A 17845-nucleotide genomic window follows, 5' to 3' on the forward strand; every position below is an offset into this window, starting at 1 on the left:
CTGAGCAACCTGGTGTAGTTGGAGATGCCCCTGCTCACTGCAAGGGGGTTGGACAAAATGACTTTCAAGGGTCCTGTCCAATTCAGTTGATTCTGTGATTCTGTAGCAGTGCTCTTCATTTATGTTTTAAAACATGAGACACCTGAACTACAAACTTAGGAGCATTACACCAATTAGTAACTGAGCACAAAGATTTTGTCAGTTGCTTGTGGTCATTCACAGACCTGTGATTCAGAACGTCTGACTCTATACTTCTGCCACACTCATCACCAAAACCTGGGAGGCCAGAGGGGTTTGAGTCAGAATGGGAAGACTTTTGATAAGAACAAAGTCCTCTTACTGGCTAAGTAGTGCTAAACAGCCTCTGGTATTAAGCATGTGTCTTTCAGTGATTTAAAGAGAATTTGGGGACAGTGATAGTGAGGAATCATCATCCACATTCTGAAGACCTAGACCAAGTCTGAGTTATTAAGGTCTATTTCTGCCTCTGGCATTTAACTGCTGATATACTAGAGAAAAATCTTTAGTTCTTCTCAGTCCCCAACTTACAAAACAGGTGCAAAAGCATCAGCCTTGTGGGAGCTATTTGTAAGCAACGTCCTAAAGCACTTCCATATCCTGAGTGAAGCCTGGTTTGGTCTTTACATTGTGCCTTCCAATTGCTGTTATCTTAGCCATTTATTTTAACAAAAAGGTTCTCTCTGTCCCAGATCTCTTTTGCCATCTCACAGTAAAGCTGCAGTGATCTGTTTAGGATATTGGCCTGTTGCCATGGGAATGTATTTTATGATGTCATAAATTCAGAGGCACAGCACAGGATCAGGCACACAGAAGAGACTGGCTGTGAGGAGAAATTTGTCCTGGTGACAAATGAATTTAATAATTAGCAAGACTGTCAGGGGAAATGAAAAAAAATAGTGAAGAGTCACTGTTTATATTTTTTTTGAGAGCTGAAACCAAAACCACCCCCTCCTGTGCCCAGCTTTTGTTAGAGATAACACCTCTCAGAGCCACAGCCACAAAACTAAAGATCCAATAACAACCCTGGCTTCCACAGGAGAGCAATTGAGGTGGAAACAAAACCTCTCCCTAAGATCAGGTTGCTATCAAATGCAGGGAACTTGCATTTTCTGTGCAGGAAGATTTCCAGCTGCCAATAGGTAGCACACAGCAAAGCCAGCTGCAGACACACAGGTCAAATTACCCTTTGGTCACCAAAATACTCCTGTCATTTCACAATAGCCAAAGATTACCTTAATAAAGAATTTATAAGGTCAAGTCTTCTTGCTAAAAGGCTTCTATAGTACTTCTCCTGCCGTTTAATCACAAAGGGCAAGACGCCAGCACTTCCAAGTTGTGTAAAGGACTAAAGTATAGCTGCCCGAGGCTACAGCAAAGGGAGTCAAGAAATGCTTGGTGTGATCCAGCACTTCTGAGACCGAGTCAGAAAGAGGAATTGCTTAAAGTCACAGCAACGATGAGAACTTCTGCAGGCAAGAAATGTTTAGAGCCAAAATAACTCATAACTGATGCACAAACTCCATTGGCCATTTGCTTTTCTGCCCTGTTATCCAGGATGATGAAGAGCAATTAGCCCATGTCCCCCTCTCCTTGCATATTTGCACGGTGTTTGTGCTACACACAGGAGGAACTCAGTGAAACCACACACCAAATGAACAAATCAATACTAAAACAACAAGGATTTGTATTTAAGTCTGATTTTGTTTCCCAAAACCTTCTCTTTAACTTATTTCTGCTTCAAAAATGTGACTGCACCAATTTCGACCACCTTCCTCTTTGCCACCCCTCCAGCATCTACCTGTTACTATCTTACAGGAAGCTTTATATAGAATAATACTGAGCTAATTCCCATGAACTAAGTTAAGGAATCATCACCATGTCTATATCCATTTTGTTTTGCAGAGGAAATGTGAAATTGGAAACACAGAACCCTTCTACAAACAGAGCGTGGGCTACATTCCTGTTTACTCGGTGGAGAAAGTTCTGGAGCGCCCCTGTAACTGTATTTATGGGGAATGTTATAATGTACTTTGCTTTCCTGTTTCTATTTACATATGTCCTGCTACTGGACTTTCAACCACCTCCACCCAAGGGCCCATCTGCTAAAGAAATTATACTTTACTTCTGGGTTTTCACCTTGGTCTTGGAAGAAATCCGACAGGTCAGTGCCCTGCTGCATTGAGATGCAGGAAGGTAATAATTACACAGTAAAACCTGAAGCAGGATTCTGGATCAGAGTTGCAAGCTGCATAACTGTACAAGCCTGAGGATTTTAAGTGTCACTTTTGCAAAGAAGAACAATTCAGAACTTACATTACCCAAAACACCTCTTCCTCTCTCTCCCACAGCAAGCTGTTCCTTCCACTTCTGTTGTTCCATCCTATTCTAGCAGTAGCCAAACCAAATGATCTGATGAGACTCAAGTGTCCCTCATTTTACAAAGCATCCCTCTGACTGCACTCCCCTCCCACCACATGTAATGAGGTTATATTCTACACCTGGAGACACAACAGACAGCTCTACATTCTTTTAAGTGATCCTTCCCTGCTGAGGGCTGTTTAAAAAACTGAAGCAAATGACTTCAGCTTATTTGTGTTTCTCTTACTTCTCAACTCAAAATACTAGTAGAACTCTTTCTGGTTTGCTTTCCTAACAACCAAAACCAAAACAACCTTCTGCATTACCCTCCTGGTTACTGGTTTTGGGACATCCTCAGCTCAACAAGGGAAATAATGTGCGAACAATGGTGCTAGTGTGTTGCCAACTGTGTGTGCAGAAAGCTGTCCTCTTTAGACACAGACACACACACACACACAAAAAGGCAGCTACAAACACTTACTCTGAAGAACAAAGGTGTTCATTGTTTAAGCAAAAAGGGACACCAAAGGGAATCCCAGTTAAGATTGCTTTTGAAATCATGCAGCAAGGTCATAACCAGAGGAAGATGTGGAAAATATCCAAAGAATGTCTCACTGTAAACCTGTAAGACATGAAGACTGCCAGGCTAAAACCCAGTTAAGAAGCCCAGCTCTCTGCCTAGACAATCAAATGTGTGCTCACTGACAATTCCAGCACACAGATGCCAGACCTCTCTAAGCTAATCAGAGAGTGAGGTATGGAACCTGAACTTGGGCTGGAAGAAGTTCTTGTATTGTTCAACAGCCAGAATGCTAACAAGATCTTAGATCAGGTCTCAAAAAAATCTTAAAGCTAATACCACAAGAAGAAAAAAATTCTTTTTTTTTTTTTCCTTTTTCTTCCAACTTCAGTATTGTAGGACAGCAAACTGAGCTTCTGTTTTCAAGCTTTGGTTCCTATTCCACTAGGAATTTGGTTTTGCTCTTTGCAATGAAAGAGAAAAAGACAGCAGATATTATGTTAAAACTCCCAGTGAAATAATGCAAATGGAAACAGATCAAGACCAATGATTGTTGCTCTTTTTCAGAGTTTCTATACAGATGAAGACACCAATTTAGTGAAAAAATTTAAACTGTATGTGGAAGATAATTGGAATAAATGTGATATGGTCACCATCTTCCTTTTCATAATTGGGGTAACCTGCAGGTATGTATAAATATAAGTGTATATATATATATGTTCACAGCTTCACAGATTGCATTGGGTTGGAAGGGACCCTCAAAAGCCATTTTGTCCAACCCCCCCCTGCAGCCAGCAGGGACACCTTCACCTAGGTCAGGTTGCCCAGGGCTACATCAAGTCTGATTTTGAATGTCTCCAGGGACAGGGTCTCAACCACATCCCTGGAAAACCTCTTCCAAAGAGAGTTCACCACTCTCATTGTGCAGAACTTCTTCCTGATGTTCAGCTTAAATCTGTCCTGCTCCAGTTTCAAGCCAATGCCCTTCATCCTATCCCCACAGACCCTTCTAAATAATCCTTCCCCAGCCTTCCTGTAGGTGCTCTTCAGATACTGAAACGCAGCTCTAAGGTCTCCCTGGAGCCTTCTCTTCTCCAGGCTGAACAGTCCAAATTCTTTCAGCTTGTCCTAATAGCAGAAGTGCTCCAGCTCTCTGATCACCTTGGTGGCCCTCCTCTGGACCCACTCCATCAGGTCCATGTCCTTCCTGTGTCGAGGGCTCCAGAGCTGGACACTGCTCCAGGTTAGGTCTCACCAGAGCAGAGGGGCAGAATCACCTCTCTTGCCTGTTGGTGATTTTGATGCAGCCCAGGATGCCATTGGCCTTCTGGGCTGTAGGTGCTCATTATTGGCCCACATCTGGCTTCTTGTCCACCAGCACCCCCAAGTCCTTTTCTGCAGGGCTGCTCTCAATTTCATCATCCCCCAGCCTGTATTGATACCCAGGGTTGCCCTGATCTAGGTGCAGGACCTTGCATTTCTGTACCATGTGGTCAGCATCAGTAACAAGGGCTGTGCATGTCCACTGACAGGAGAGTCTAATGTACACCTAAGGGAGAGCTGTCACATTTACTTTCACAAGCTTTGAGTCATGTTCCTGCAATAAAAGCATCTAAAATTCTGTGGAATCATAGAAATTGCTCCAGAGAACACAACAAGGCATACTGGAATATTCACACACGTGTACAGAAAAGCTATTTTGTTGTTGTTGTTTCATGGTTTTTTTGAACACTCCCAGGAATGGCAACTCCACCACTTCCCTGGGCAGCTGTTTCAGGGCTTTACCACTCTTTCAATGGAGAAAATTTTCCTAATGTCCAAGCAAGACCTCCCCAGCACAACTTGAGGTTGTTTCCTCTCATCCTGTCGCTTGTTACTTGGGGGAACAAACTGACTCCCACCTGGCCACAACCTCCTTTCAGAGAGTTGTAGAGAGCCAGAAGGTCTCTCCTCAGCCTCCTTTTCTCCAGACTAAACAATCCAAGTTCCCTCAGCCGCTCACCAGCCCTCTTCTCCAGACCCTTCACCAGCTTTATTGTCCTTCTCTGTGACTGCTCCAGTACTTGAATGTCCTTCTTGCAGAGAGGGGCCCAAAAGTGAACCCAGCACTCAAGGTATGGCCTCACCAGTGCTGAATACAGAGGGACAACCACTGCCCTGCTCCTGCTGGCCACACTATTCCTGAATCAGGTCAGGCTGCAGTTTGCCTTCTTGGTCACCTTGGCACACGATGTTCCATTCCTGTTACATGCTTCTGCACCCACAGCCCTGAAGCACCTGCCTTTTCCTGGCTAGGCTGTGCCCAGAAACTGAGAGCAATGTTTGATGACAGGAACACTTCCCAGCAGTGCTTGCTGAGATCTGACATTTCATTTCATGCCTTCTGCAGGATGCTGGACTCGACTTTTCAAGCTGGCCGTACAATCCTTGCCATTGATTTCATGGTGTTCACACTCAGACTCATACATATCTTTGCAATTCACAAACAGCTGGGACCCAAGATCATCATTGTGGAAAGGATGGTAAGTGTGCAGTCTCAGGTAAATCCTTGTGCTTTCTGGAAAATGGAGAGTAGAAAATCTTCTCTTTCCAAGGAGATCTGTCATGGAACATCTTGGTCCCAACTGACCAATCCTTAGAACTCACCTAATCATGGAATGGCTTAGGTTGAAAAGGGCCTTAGAGATCATCTGCTCCAACCTCCCTGCCATGGGCAGGGATGCCTCTCAGCTGGACTCAGCTGCTCAAAGCCTCATCTAGCCTGGTCTTGAACACATCCAGGGAGGAGGCATCCACAACCTCCAAGGCAACTCAGAGTCTCACCACTTTCACACTGAAGAACTACTTTGTAAGATGCAATCTAAACCTACTCTCCTCCAGCTTAAAATGATTCCACCTTGTCCTGTCCCTAGAAACCCTGATGAAAAGTCCCTCTCCACCCTTCCTGTAAGATCCCTTCAGGTGTTTGAAGGCAACTATAAGGTTCCCCTGGAGCCTTCTCTTCTCCAGGCTGCACAACCCCCCACTCCCTCAGCCCATCCTCATAGCAGAGGTGCTCCAGCCCTTGAATCATTTTCGTGGCCCCCTTCTGGACTCTCTCCAACAGCTCTGTGTCCTTCTTATGATGGGGCCACCAGAAGTGGATGCAGTATTCAAGGTGGAGTTTCACCAGAGCAGAGTAAAGGGGCAGAATCCCCTCTCTTGCCCTACTGGCCACACTCCTCTTGATGCAGCCCAGGACAGGGTTTGCCTTCTGGGCTATATGAGCACTATCTTCACTTTGCCGAATGAAGAGCAGAGTGTCTTTCACTTCCTGCTGCTCCTCCTAAGCTGTGTACACTCAAAGAAAGACCTCAGACAGACACCAGGCAATTTACAGAGGGCAGGGCAGTTACTGACTGACTCTGCTCCACTTGATGTTATTTGCAAGTGTGAAAACAAAAATCTGTGGAAAAAGGACAGCTGTGAGTTTCCCACAGGAGTTAACTCTCACTTCTACTTTGTGGCTCCAAGTCATCATGAAAACATATTAGTCCTTTGTGAGTATATGTTGGAAGATGTTGATAGAAGATGGTTATTTATTGCCACTCTCCTGCAGGAAATCAGATGCTTGGGTATGAGTTGGTATGCTGAAGGAGCTTTTTATTTTGGCATGTTAATCCTTTAGGCAAATTAGCTCATGGTAACTGATTAATAGGAGTTTATCTGATTGTAAGTGCAATTATAGATTCTACAAACATTTGATTTGTGACTCACAGCAGGGCTCAGTGAAAGCCCTGCAGTCTAAACATGCCTATACATTGAATAAACATAGCTACCAAGCTGTTTGGATTTGTCTCCAAATGCAGCAACTGGAAGTCTAACATGACATTTGCTTGGAGTAGCAAAAGACTAAACAGCAAATAAATATTTGTCCTTGAACAGTATCTAGCTTACAGCATTAGCAGGCTCTTAGCAGGCTCTCTTGTGAGAGAACAAGTCAGACCTACAGCTCCCAGCCCTTCCTTGCTGCATACCAAACCAGGGCCTTGACCAAATACAGCAACATGTCCACTCTGTCAGCATCTGAAGCCATACAAGATGACCTGCAGATGAAAAAGATGCAAAGAAGACCACAAACAGCAGCCTAGACAAAAAAAAAAAAAACACAAAATAGGACCTTCCATCTTGCCCCATCCAAGCTAACACAACACCTTAGCTATGGTGGTTCAGTGTTGAACCTCACATCAAATGAAAGAAGAGTGAAAGTTACTTGAGGTTGGACTTGATGAGCTCTGGAAGTCCTTTCCAACCCCCCAGCATTCTATGATTCTACTTCAGCAACTGACATCTTCACCAAGTGGGTTCGGGCAAGAATGTTTCCCTTACTTAATCAGAGAAGCACTCCAAGGTTCTCTCTTAGTGTCTTTCTCCCTTTCAACCTTGCTCCAGAACTGCTGAACTAAGACTATTAGCTGCTAAAATGGCAGTTCAATAGCAGAACAATCAGTGTTCACAGTGAGACTGCAGACTGGAGCATAACATCTCCAAACTTGCCACCACTCTCTCTTAACTGTGACACCATTACAGTCCTGAAGCATGGCTGCACTTTAAATCATCCAGAGAGCAAAGCAGATTGGTGAAACTAAGGAGAGAGCTACCAACTGTGTCTTCCCTGCTTACATATTGTGTTTCTTAATAGAACTCTAAGTAACATCCTGGAGCTCTTAAAGGCTTTTGGGTAACTGCACAATCCAATAATCTAATTGCAATGAATCTATAGTCCCTAATGAACTCTGTCAGACTAGATGGGAAGAAGATGAAGTGTTCCTCTTCCACCAGGGAGAAATTATTGCACTTGAAATACAGATTACATTTTTTTTTAAAGTAAGTGTTTTAGGATTCAATTACTCCTGCTTTTGTAGAGAAACATGAGGTTTAAAAGCAGGAAGCCCTGAAAACAGTCCCTCAGATGCATTACTTAGCTTGAAAACCCAAGACACAAGCTACCTGATCCATGCAGCCTTCCATGCCTGCTGTGTCAGTGGCTCACTGTTCATCAACAAGCAGCAACTGCCACCAGCACTCACTGCTGCAGAGCTCTGGTACAAGGTTCCCAGTAAAGCAGCTGCTGGTACTGTAGGCTCTCACAGGAAATCTGCTTAAAAGGTACAGGATGATTCATTTCAAAGAGAAAATGTTTAGCTGATTGGAAAGGAAGGTTCTCATTTAAAACATGCCTTTATCTACATGAGCTATCAAAGCAAAATGATGAAGACAGGCAAAGAACAACATGATAACAGCAAGATCAAGAGAGAAATTCTGTGCATGGAACTGGATCCTATTCCACCTCCTTTAACCTGAACAAGCTTGTAAAGGAACAGACTTATTTGAGCTGTTCTCCTACAGGAAGACTGCTGCTCTTTGACCATGCTATTACAGTCACCTCTCCTCCTCTTCTCTCTTTTGCAGATGAAAGATGTTTTCTTCTTTCTCTTTTTCTTGAGCGTGTGGCTCATTGCCTATGGTGTGACAACTCAAGCTCTGCTTCATCCCAACGACGGCCGAGTGGAATGGATATTCAGAAGGGTGCTTTATCGTCCCTACCTGCAGATATTTGGCCAGATTCCACTGGATGAAATAGACAGTGAGGAAATTTCTTCCCTCCCCTCCTCCCCCTCCCTTAATTTGGCTAGCTTTGAATGCATGCTTCAGAGTAGAGCATGGAATTCCCTCCCAGTATTGTCTTTTATTTTAATGCTTCTGGGTCCTGCAGGCTAAAGCTTTCACATTACTGTGATATACATAGTGTATTTGCAAAGAGATAATGTGCCCTGTGCAATTACATTAGAGCATAAGGGCTGGCCCTGTTTAGAGAAGCTGCCAGCAACATTCACACAAGGATCAGCAGCTTGAAAATTCCTTCCTTCCTTCCTTCCTTCCCTTCAGTCCATTTCTGTTGAGTTTAACCTAGAGCCAGATAACCCTGTGTAAACTGCAATAATAGCTTCTCCACAGATCTGGGCAGTAGTTTAATGTGATAGTGTTAAAGCAGCACAGCTCTGCCCATAAGCAAACACTTCTGGGTTAGAATAAATATTCCTCTAGAGAATTTATTGACTCTGGAGGTAAAGCTGCCCAAACCAAATAAAGCTGGTAATGGCCTATGTGCAACCTTTCAAACAAGACAACATAAAAATGGTCAGAGGACGTGGAAATACTTGGGCAGAAAAGTTCAAAGGCTTCTCGTAGGTAAGCAGATAAAACACAGAAGAGGTCATCTCCTAAAGAAGTCTGAAGTAATGGTACAGCATTTAGCCAGAATAACAGCACAAAATCATAGACTCGTAGAACTGTGGAGGTTGGAAGAGACCTTTGAGATTATGAAGTCCAACCACTCACCTGCAGCTCACAATCCCACCACTGCTGCTAAGCCACTGCCACTAAACCACAGCACCACATCCAGGAGTCTTGAAAACATCCAGGGACAGTGACTCTACCACCTCCCTGGGCAGCCTCTTTCAATGCCCAAGAACTCTTCCTGTGAAGAAATTTTTCCTAATATCCAACCTGAGCCTCCCCTGGCACAACCTCAGCCCATTTCTTGTCCTGTTACTTGTTGCATATGAGAAGAGACTGACCCTCAACTCACTCCAACCTCCTTTGAGATAGTTGTAGAGGGTGATGAGGTCTCCCCTCAGCCTCCTCTTCTAAAGGCTAAACAGCCCCAGACTTGTGTTCAAGGCCCTTCACCAGGTTAGTTGCTCTTCTTTGGACATGCTCCAGCACCTCCATGTCCTAAAACTGTGACAATATTGAGGCAGGATTCAAACTTGAGGCAATATAGATGGAACCATAAAAATCCCACAGACAGAAGCAAATCCCTAAGTATTATTTCATGTTCACCCTGCTTAGGAAAGCCAAAAAGCTCTGAATGAGACAAGAGAGCAGGGTGTGATTCATCTCACTTAACTTTGCCTGCCTACACAGCACAACCAGTGGTTCATTTCCATTACAGTAATTGGAGAGGAGCAAGTATTTTCTGGGACAAGATTCATCTCATCTGGAAATTGGTTAGAGCTTGCATTCCCTAGATGTGTGTGTTTCTCTCCAGAGGGTGTCTTCACCTGGATAAATAACTGGTTAAAAGACACAAGAAAAAAGTTAATTGATTACACAGGCGATTTCCAGAAGGGAGACATTTGTTCTGGGGCCCTCTGGGCTTGTTCTGTTTGACAGCTTTAGGAAACATGGAAAAGGAGATGGGTAATGAGGGGGGCAAAATCTGCTGACAAAACTACATTACTAGGTAATAAAGACTAAAGCTGACAACTAAGAGATCCAGAGGACCCTCATGAGTGCTAAATCACCAAATGAAACTTGGTGTAGATAAACCTAAGGTAGTGCACTTGGTGACAGCAGCCCTAGCTGTGGTGAGATTTGATGTTGTGGGGATTGTAGAAGCCTTAATATGCCACGTGATGTAACTACATGCTCTAAAGGAATAGGATTGTAAGTACATGCTCTAAAGGAATATGATTCTGAGGTTATCTGTGGCACTGGGGAAAAAGGATTATTACTGGAAAAAAATGGTGAAGAGAACAGTATCAATATCATCATGCTCCTCGAAATCTGTGGAATTAATTCATAGCTGGAGACAGGACACGAGCGTAGACCTCTGGTCTAATGCAGTAGAACCATTCTTACTAACCTTGCCTACCAGCTCAGATGTACAAAGTAGTTGAAATTTAGGATGAGGAACCCCATTTCCAGGTTTTACTGAGTTTTCTCCTCTAACACACGTAGCAGCATGAAGACTGCAAAGACACAGGTTTGGGGAGGGGGAAGGGGAAGGCACAACTGCTAAACACTCAAAGATGGTTTGAATTTGGACACTCAAAACTAGCCTAAACCCCAGCCTTTGAAATACAACCCTCCTCTGCAGAACACTACTAACAAGCCAGCTGTGACAGCCACTGAACAAGCAGCCAAGTTCTGGAGCTCTTCACTGGCTGCAAACCTCTTGCACATTAAAGCTACGTCTCTTCAAGTACATGATGTGATGAACCTTTCACAAAAACTAAGGAAATTGGATATTAGTTCACATAAATGATCTTTCAACTGCAAGAAGCAGCTCAGTAAGTCAAGCAGTCAAAGAACTGTCCCACTAGGGTTTAGAGGGTCTCCTATTTCCCATCCTGTTAGTAGTCAATGAAAGCAGTACAAAAATGTTACTACAATATTTGGTTTTAGCTTTTAATGATTGTGAAACATTCAGGACAAGATATGCAGCCAAGATGAAATCTCATTTCAGTCATTAATGTGATCATTGTCCTGTCATTTGAACAGTAAAGGTACTAAATGTACACATCCATCCATGTCACAAGTTCTTTAAAAAGGACATGTTTGGAGCTATTAATTCTGTTGGCATTTGCACTCAACTAGCTATGAAATGCAATACTTCAAGCCTCAGGAGCGACTTGCAAGCCTTGCCAGTCTTGGTTGAAAGAGATTTTGCTCACCAAAAATGCAAAGCTTTTGTCTCTGCTCTAAGGAGTACACATGGCAGTAGGGTCTGTCTGTCAAAACTGTTCTTTGAGTTCTCTCTCTTCCTCTGCAGCCTCACGAATGCATCCCAGGAACTGCACGTTGGATCCACTGCAGACTCTGCAGGAGAACTCTCCAGCATGCCCTAACAGCTATGCCAACTGGCTCGTCATACTTCTCTTGGTCATCTTCCTATTAGTCACAAATGTTCTCCTTTTGAATCTCCTGATTGCTATGTTCAGGTAAGAGCCATTTCAGGAAGTACCAGGACAGAAGCTCAAAGGTTTAACTGAATGGCTGTGGTTACTGCTATTCATTTTGGAACACACTAGTCCCTTTCTAATGAATACTCTTTGGGAGTTGATAGGTAGGGGTCTGTGATCATAGAGTTCTTAAGTTCTCATTATCCTTACTCTAGCCACATTAAAGACAAGAAGCTGCCTCTTTTACTGCTAAAATTCAATTAAACCTGCACAGAAGGGTCTGGCTCCATGGCTGGGCTGCAGCAGAATCCTGCAGGTGCACAGCAGCTGTAAACTTGGCAGGCTTCATCTGCTCATAGGGGAAATGCTTGATGTCAACACTGCTAATAGTGATCCATTTGGCTGAAGAACTGAGGTGGCATGTTTGCTGATCTTGCCCAAGTGCAGTGGAATTACTTTTCTTAAGGAAAAAAAAATCCTAATATCTTTTTTAACATTTGAAGCCTGCAACTGCAATTGTTTTAATCATAGAATTGTTAGGGTTGGAAGGGACCTCAAGGATCAGCCAGGTCCAACCCCCCTGCCATGGGCAGGGACACCTCACACTACAGCAGGTTGCTCACAGCCACATCCAGCCTGGCCTTAAATGCCTGCAAGGATGAGGCTTCCACCACCTCCCTGGGCAACCTGTTCCAGTGTCTCACCACCCTCCTGGGGAAGAATTTCTTCCTAACATCCAATCTCAATCTACCCATTTCTAGTTTTGTTCCATTCCCCCTAGTCCTATCGTTACCTGATGCCCTGAAAAGTCCCTCCCCAGCTTTCTTGTAGGCCCCCTTAAGATACTGGAAGGCTACAATAAGGTCTCCTTGGAGCCTTATGTAGCCTAATGTCTAAGAATTTGCACAAACTTTAGGTTAAATTAACACTACTTGCTGAGCTCGCTGCTCCTTCTGTAAACATGGGACTACATTTTGTAACAATAAGCTTCATCTAACTTAGCTGATGTTAAAAACCAGTTCCACACTTCTTTTTTTCCCCCCTCCCAATTACAGTTACACCTTTCAAGTCGTTCAGGGCAATGCAGACATCTTCTGGAAGATTCAGCGCTACAACCTGATTGTGGAGTATCACGGCCGGCCTGCCTTAGCGCCACCCTTTATCATTATTAATCACCTAACTCTGGTTCTCAGGAGGATCTTCAACAAAGTGGAACGTAAAAATGAACATCTGGGTGAGTTGGCATCTAGCAACTGGACACCCTGACACTCTCCTGGGTGACGCTGCATAAGCAAAACAGAAGAGCAGCTGAGATTTCGTCAAGCCGAGTGTCACAATTTAGTTTGAACAGAGGGTGCCAGGACAGTATAAATGGAAGATCAAAGCTTATCACATGCCTTCTAATAGAAACAATTCCCCACAAGGCATTTTCATAGCTTCATTGAATGGTTTGGGTTGGAAGAGACTTTAAAGATCATAAGCTCCAACTCCCCTGCCATGGGCAAGGACACCTTCCACTAGACCAGGTTGCTCACGGCCTCTTTATGCATTGTAATCATTACAACAAAGGTGCTGACATCAAATTAGTTAAAGGAACTTGATTTCTGAAGAGCTAACAGTGTGTAGTTTGAATCAATTATCTCATTTGCTCTTGGGTTTTAGTAATTACTAAGTACAACAGCCCTAAAAATACCAAGTCCACCAGAAGCAGTGAAATTGCCCAATACAGAGACAGGGAGAGGAAGCAAGCACGCTTAAGAGAAATGGTACTTCCTTAAATGTTGTAATTAAAAAGGTTGATGAAGTTGAGCTAGTTACAGAAAGTGTTTGGAGATTTCTATGGGCCCATCTAGTTTCACAGCATTTGATAATAAGTTTATTTACTCCTCATGCACAGGCTGATAATGGGTTTTGGAGCAGAACTGCTGTCAGACTGGAACAGTTCAGCACCCTAGGACTAGGTTCCCTTTCAGACACACTCCTCGCTATCCAAGCGTGACAGATGAAGAGTTTTCAGCCATGTGTGCAGCATGCAGCAAGTGTGCCCTTTGCAGATCTTTAGGAAGATACAAACCCAATGTTGTTAATTCAAAATACATCTGTGAAATTGAGTTCTGCTGTTGGCTGGGGCACTTGACAACAACAGGCTTTATGCTTCAAGGTGGAAGGAATTATTCACAGTTTGTCCTTCCTGTTTGTAATTGTTCTAATAAAGAAGCTTAGATGATAAAGTGTAGCTGAACATAAAACCCTGCTCAGTAAATACTTTGGGGCTGAAATACATAAGAAGTCCAATGAGGTTGTAAATGAGTTTAAATAGAACCATAGGAATTGGTTCATGCTGTTTAGGTAACTCGATAAAAAAGTAGAAAATATTTATTTTACACTATATTTTCCTACCATGACACTTCTGCAATGACAAGATTTCATTGTTCTTTAGCATAGCAGCCTTCCATTACCAATGTAACAGAAAAAGGAGTAAAATAGCATTCTTTTTTTTTTTTCCCCCTACAGAAAGAGATCTTCCAGTTGGCCTAGATCAAAAAATCATAACATGGGAGCTGGTGCAAAAAGAGAATTATCTTGTAAGCCTTGAACAGGAAAGGAAAGAAAGCAATGAAGAAAGGCTGAAGGTCACATCCAACAAGTATGTGATTCTGACTCACTGAAAGTTTGCATCACAAGGAATTGCCTCTGTCTTACACAGAAGCCCAGCATGGTGGGGTTGAAAGGGACCTCTGGAGATCATCCAGTCCAACCCCTCTCCTAGATCAGGGACATCCAGAGCAGATTGCCCAGGATCACAGTATCCAGGTGGGGTTGGAAGCTCTCCAGAGAAAAGAGACTCCACAACCTCTCTGGGCAGCCTGCTCCAGGGCTCCAGCACCCTCACACCAAAGAAATTTCTCATCTTCAGGTGGAATGTAGTGGGTTCCAGTTGGTACCCACTGCCCCTCTTCCTGTTGCTGATAAGAGTCTGGCCCCATCCTCTTGCTCCCCACTCTTTAGCTATTGATCAGCACTCACAAGATCCACTCTCAGTCTTTTCTCAAGGCAGCCCCAGATCTCTCTGCCTTTCCTCTCTGGAGAGATGCTCCAGACACCCTGGTGTCAGGCAATGGGTGAGAGTGTCTCAGAAATGCTGCTCTTGCAGGAAGATCTCAAAAGGATACAACTTTTAGGGGACTTTGGGATGTCTCAGCACCACAGATGTGCCAATGAGGAACTATGGCCCTAATACTGGGAGGGGGGGTTGTGGTTTAGTTTCTTCTGAGGCTTCTCCTTCTTTGCTAACCTGTCTGCCTTGTTTCCACAGGGTGGATCATCTGTCTAAGTATTTTGGTGGACTGAAAGAACACGAAAAGAGATTTAAAGCTATGGAAGCCCAGGTAAGCAACAGTTTTAAAGGCACTGATACCAGCTTTAAGATTTGACCTTTAGGGTTTCTCCTTTAATGGTAGCTTGGCAGAACCTGTTTTGGGATAAAGGGAAGGAGGAATGGAGCTGTATTGTAGCTTCACTTTCCTTATTGTTTTCTTCCTGGTGGTATCATATGTAAAGAAACATTTCTGAGCTCTGGTAGAAAGGAGAAAGGGCAATACAGCCTTTCTTGCTCTGCTTGCCTAGTCAAGAAGCATTTATGTGCTTTGATAAGGATGCTTCTGGAAGTAAACACTTCACCTTCCCCTCCTCCATTTTCTTCCTTCTCCCAACCCTGTCTGTCTTTAAAACCTTTGAACATACTCATATGCTCTCTGATCTGACCCAGACTAATCTTCTTGGACACCAGCTGTGCTGATTTTCATAGATACCAGACAAGATCTCAAAGGGAAGTGTCCAACATACAAATAATAGCAGGAAACCCTATCTGGAGCTTTTGATGACAAATCCTTGAAATATAAACAAACAATTTTTTAAAAACACTCTGAAAATGCTCAGCATTACCCTGTGCTATGTAGCACAACTCTTATTGTTTTCTTTGTCCCTCTGGTGTAATTTTGGCTTTGCTCAAAGTTCCTTATCTTAATACTCCCACTGCAGTTTCCCTCCCCTTCTTATCCACTTTATGGCTTCCTGAAAAAAGCCATGCAATTCACTGAACAATGTTGACACCAAATCCAGGTTCAACAGGAACACACTGGAAAAGCTTTAATAGTTTTTGCCAGCTTGAGGTAATGCAATATACTCACAGAAAAGGGAAGGTATTTAATACAAATTCTCTGCCAAGACTGCTCAACTATTTCTTTGAAATAGTAAACAAATAGATGTGGTATCTCTGGTGCTGTTTCAGTCTGCTGCCTAGATCCTGTTTCATGCAGATTTAAGATTGGATGAAGCACTACAAAAAGTGAGCTGATATAGAAATCACTGTTTATTTTTGTAGATTTGCTACTGTGCAGCTGTTATCTCCTCAATAGCAGAGGTTTTGACCAAACCCAACCTCATGTACAACCAACCAGCTCCAAACTATACAGGTAACTATTGAAAACAATGACAAAACAGTGGTTGAGCTCAATGATCTTAAAGGTCTTTTCCAACTGAAATGATTCCATGATTCTACTGAAAAGCTGAACAATTTAGTTAAAAATGCAAGGAGAAGGAAAGATTGGAAAAGAACCCCATCAGGAGGCACCTACAGGTAATGGATCTATAAACAAGAAGAATATTCATACTTCAGAATGAAAATACTAACTTTAGCCAATTATATTTAAAAGCTTTGGGGAAAGGGGTGTCCCTCAGTGCAAATTAAAATGAACTCACCCAAATTTTAAGCATATAAATAAGAATCCCTTTGCCACAGGGTTTCTTTGCCCTGGGGTTCTTGAGTCACACAGAATGTTAAGGGCTGGAAGGGACCTTGAAAGACCATCCAGTCCAACCCCCCTGCCAGAGCAGGATCACCTATACCAGACCACACAGGAACACATCCACACAGGTCTTGAATATCTCCAAAGGGAGACTCCGTAACCCTCCTGGACAGCCTGTTCCAGTGTTCTGTCATTCTCACTGTGAAAAAAATTCTTCCTCATGTTCACATGGAACTTCCTATGCTTCAGCTTCCACCATTGCCTCTTGTCCTGTCATTGGGCACCACCCAGCCCAGGCTCCATCCTCTCAGCACTCACCCTTCACCTGTTTACAAACATGAATGAGGTCATCTCTCAGTCTCCTCCTCTCCAAGCTGAAGAGCCCCAGTTCCTTCAGACTCTCCTCATAAGGGAGATAATTCCACTCTTCTAATCATCTTTGTGGCTCTGTTTAGTAGCTCCCTGTCCCTCTTGAACTGAGGGGGCCAGAACTGGACACAATATTCCTGATGGGGCCTCACCAGGGCAGAGTAGAGGAGGAGGAGAACCTCTCTTGACCTACTAACCACAGTCCAATGAGATGCTACTGCCAAAACATTTCACATGGCTAACAGTGATCAGGAAAACCAATTCAGCAACCCTCCTTCATTATTTTAATCAACACAACTCATTTACCTTAAGAGCTGCAACTATTCCTGTCCATTAAAAATCATGTTCTGTGTCCCAGGGGCTGTCTGGAGTTTAAAACATCAGAGCTAGAAGCAGACTATTCCTCAGCCACAGGATATCCAGCACAATAAAGATTCTGGATAGGTTTCCTAATGACCTATTTCAGTATCTACCTATGAGTGCTACAAAAAAAAAAACAAAAACCACACCCTCCAAACCCCATGAACTGCACATATATAAATTACATGGGAAAAAGAAGTAGCTAGGAACTCAACAAGGTTGTGACATGATGAGACCTCAAGTCACTTGGGCTCAAACTAACCTCAAGCTTGACTTAATTCTATTAGAAGCTTGTAAGACATACTTAAATTGCTTCATTATCAACATTCCAGTAAGAAAAAACACCCTGCAGCATGTTCCCCTGACATCTGAATGCTGTAACTGCATAAAGAGCAGGAACTGAACACTTAAAAAACAAAGAAACCTGCTTTTCATTGTTAACTGAGGAAATGCAAACTAATAATCTACATTACCTTTTTATTTGTTGTTATTTTCAATGTTTTAAACTTTGTTAATTACTGTCTCGTGGCCCTTGTCCTAAGGTGTTAAACAAGCACATGTCTTTTGCAATCCTGTTAGGTGTGACAAATGCCGGTGTGGAAGTGCCTTTGACAGAAAGAAGTGGAAGAGAAGATGGAGCAGATCAGTCTGAGAGTGATATCATGTTCATTGATAATTAA

General features: G+C 43.2%; 1 protein-coding gene across 1 annotated transcript in view; it reads left to right on the forward strand.

The window, feature by feature from the left end:
• Positions 1–17845, forward strand: part of TRPM5 (transient receptor potential cation channel subfamily M member 5) — a 44350-nt gene extending 26505 nt beyond the window's left edge. The window contains exons 15-24 of the mRNA XM_054390309.1: positions 1924–2182; positions 3467–3585; positions 5289–5421; positions 8351–8525; positions 11499–11667; positions 12684–12862; positions 14143–14275; positions 14945–15017; positions 16013–16103; positions 17745–17845. Coding sequence (XP_054246284.1) covers positions 1924–2182; positions 3467–3585; positions 5289–5421; positions 8351–8525; positions 11499–11667; positions 12684–12862; positions 14143–14275; positions 14945–15017; positions 16013–16103; positions 17745–17845 — 1432 coding nt within the window. The remainder of the gene's footprint in view (positions 1–1923; positions 2183–3466; positions 3586–5288; positions 5422–8350; positions 8526–11498; positions 11668–12683; positions 12863–14142; positions 14276–14944; positions 15018–16012; positions 16104–17744) is intronic.

The sequence above is a fragment of the Indicator indicator genome, chromosome 21 (genome assembly GCF_027791375.1).
Source record: "Indicator indicator isolate 239-I01 chromosome 21, UM_Iind_1.1, whole genome shotgun sequence".
Classification (NCBI taxonomy): Eukaryota; Metazoa; Chordata; class Aves; order Piciformes; family Indicatoridae; genus Indicator; species Indicator indicator.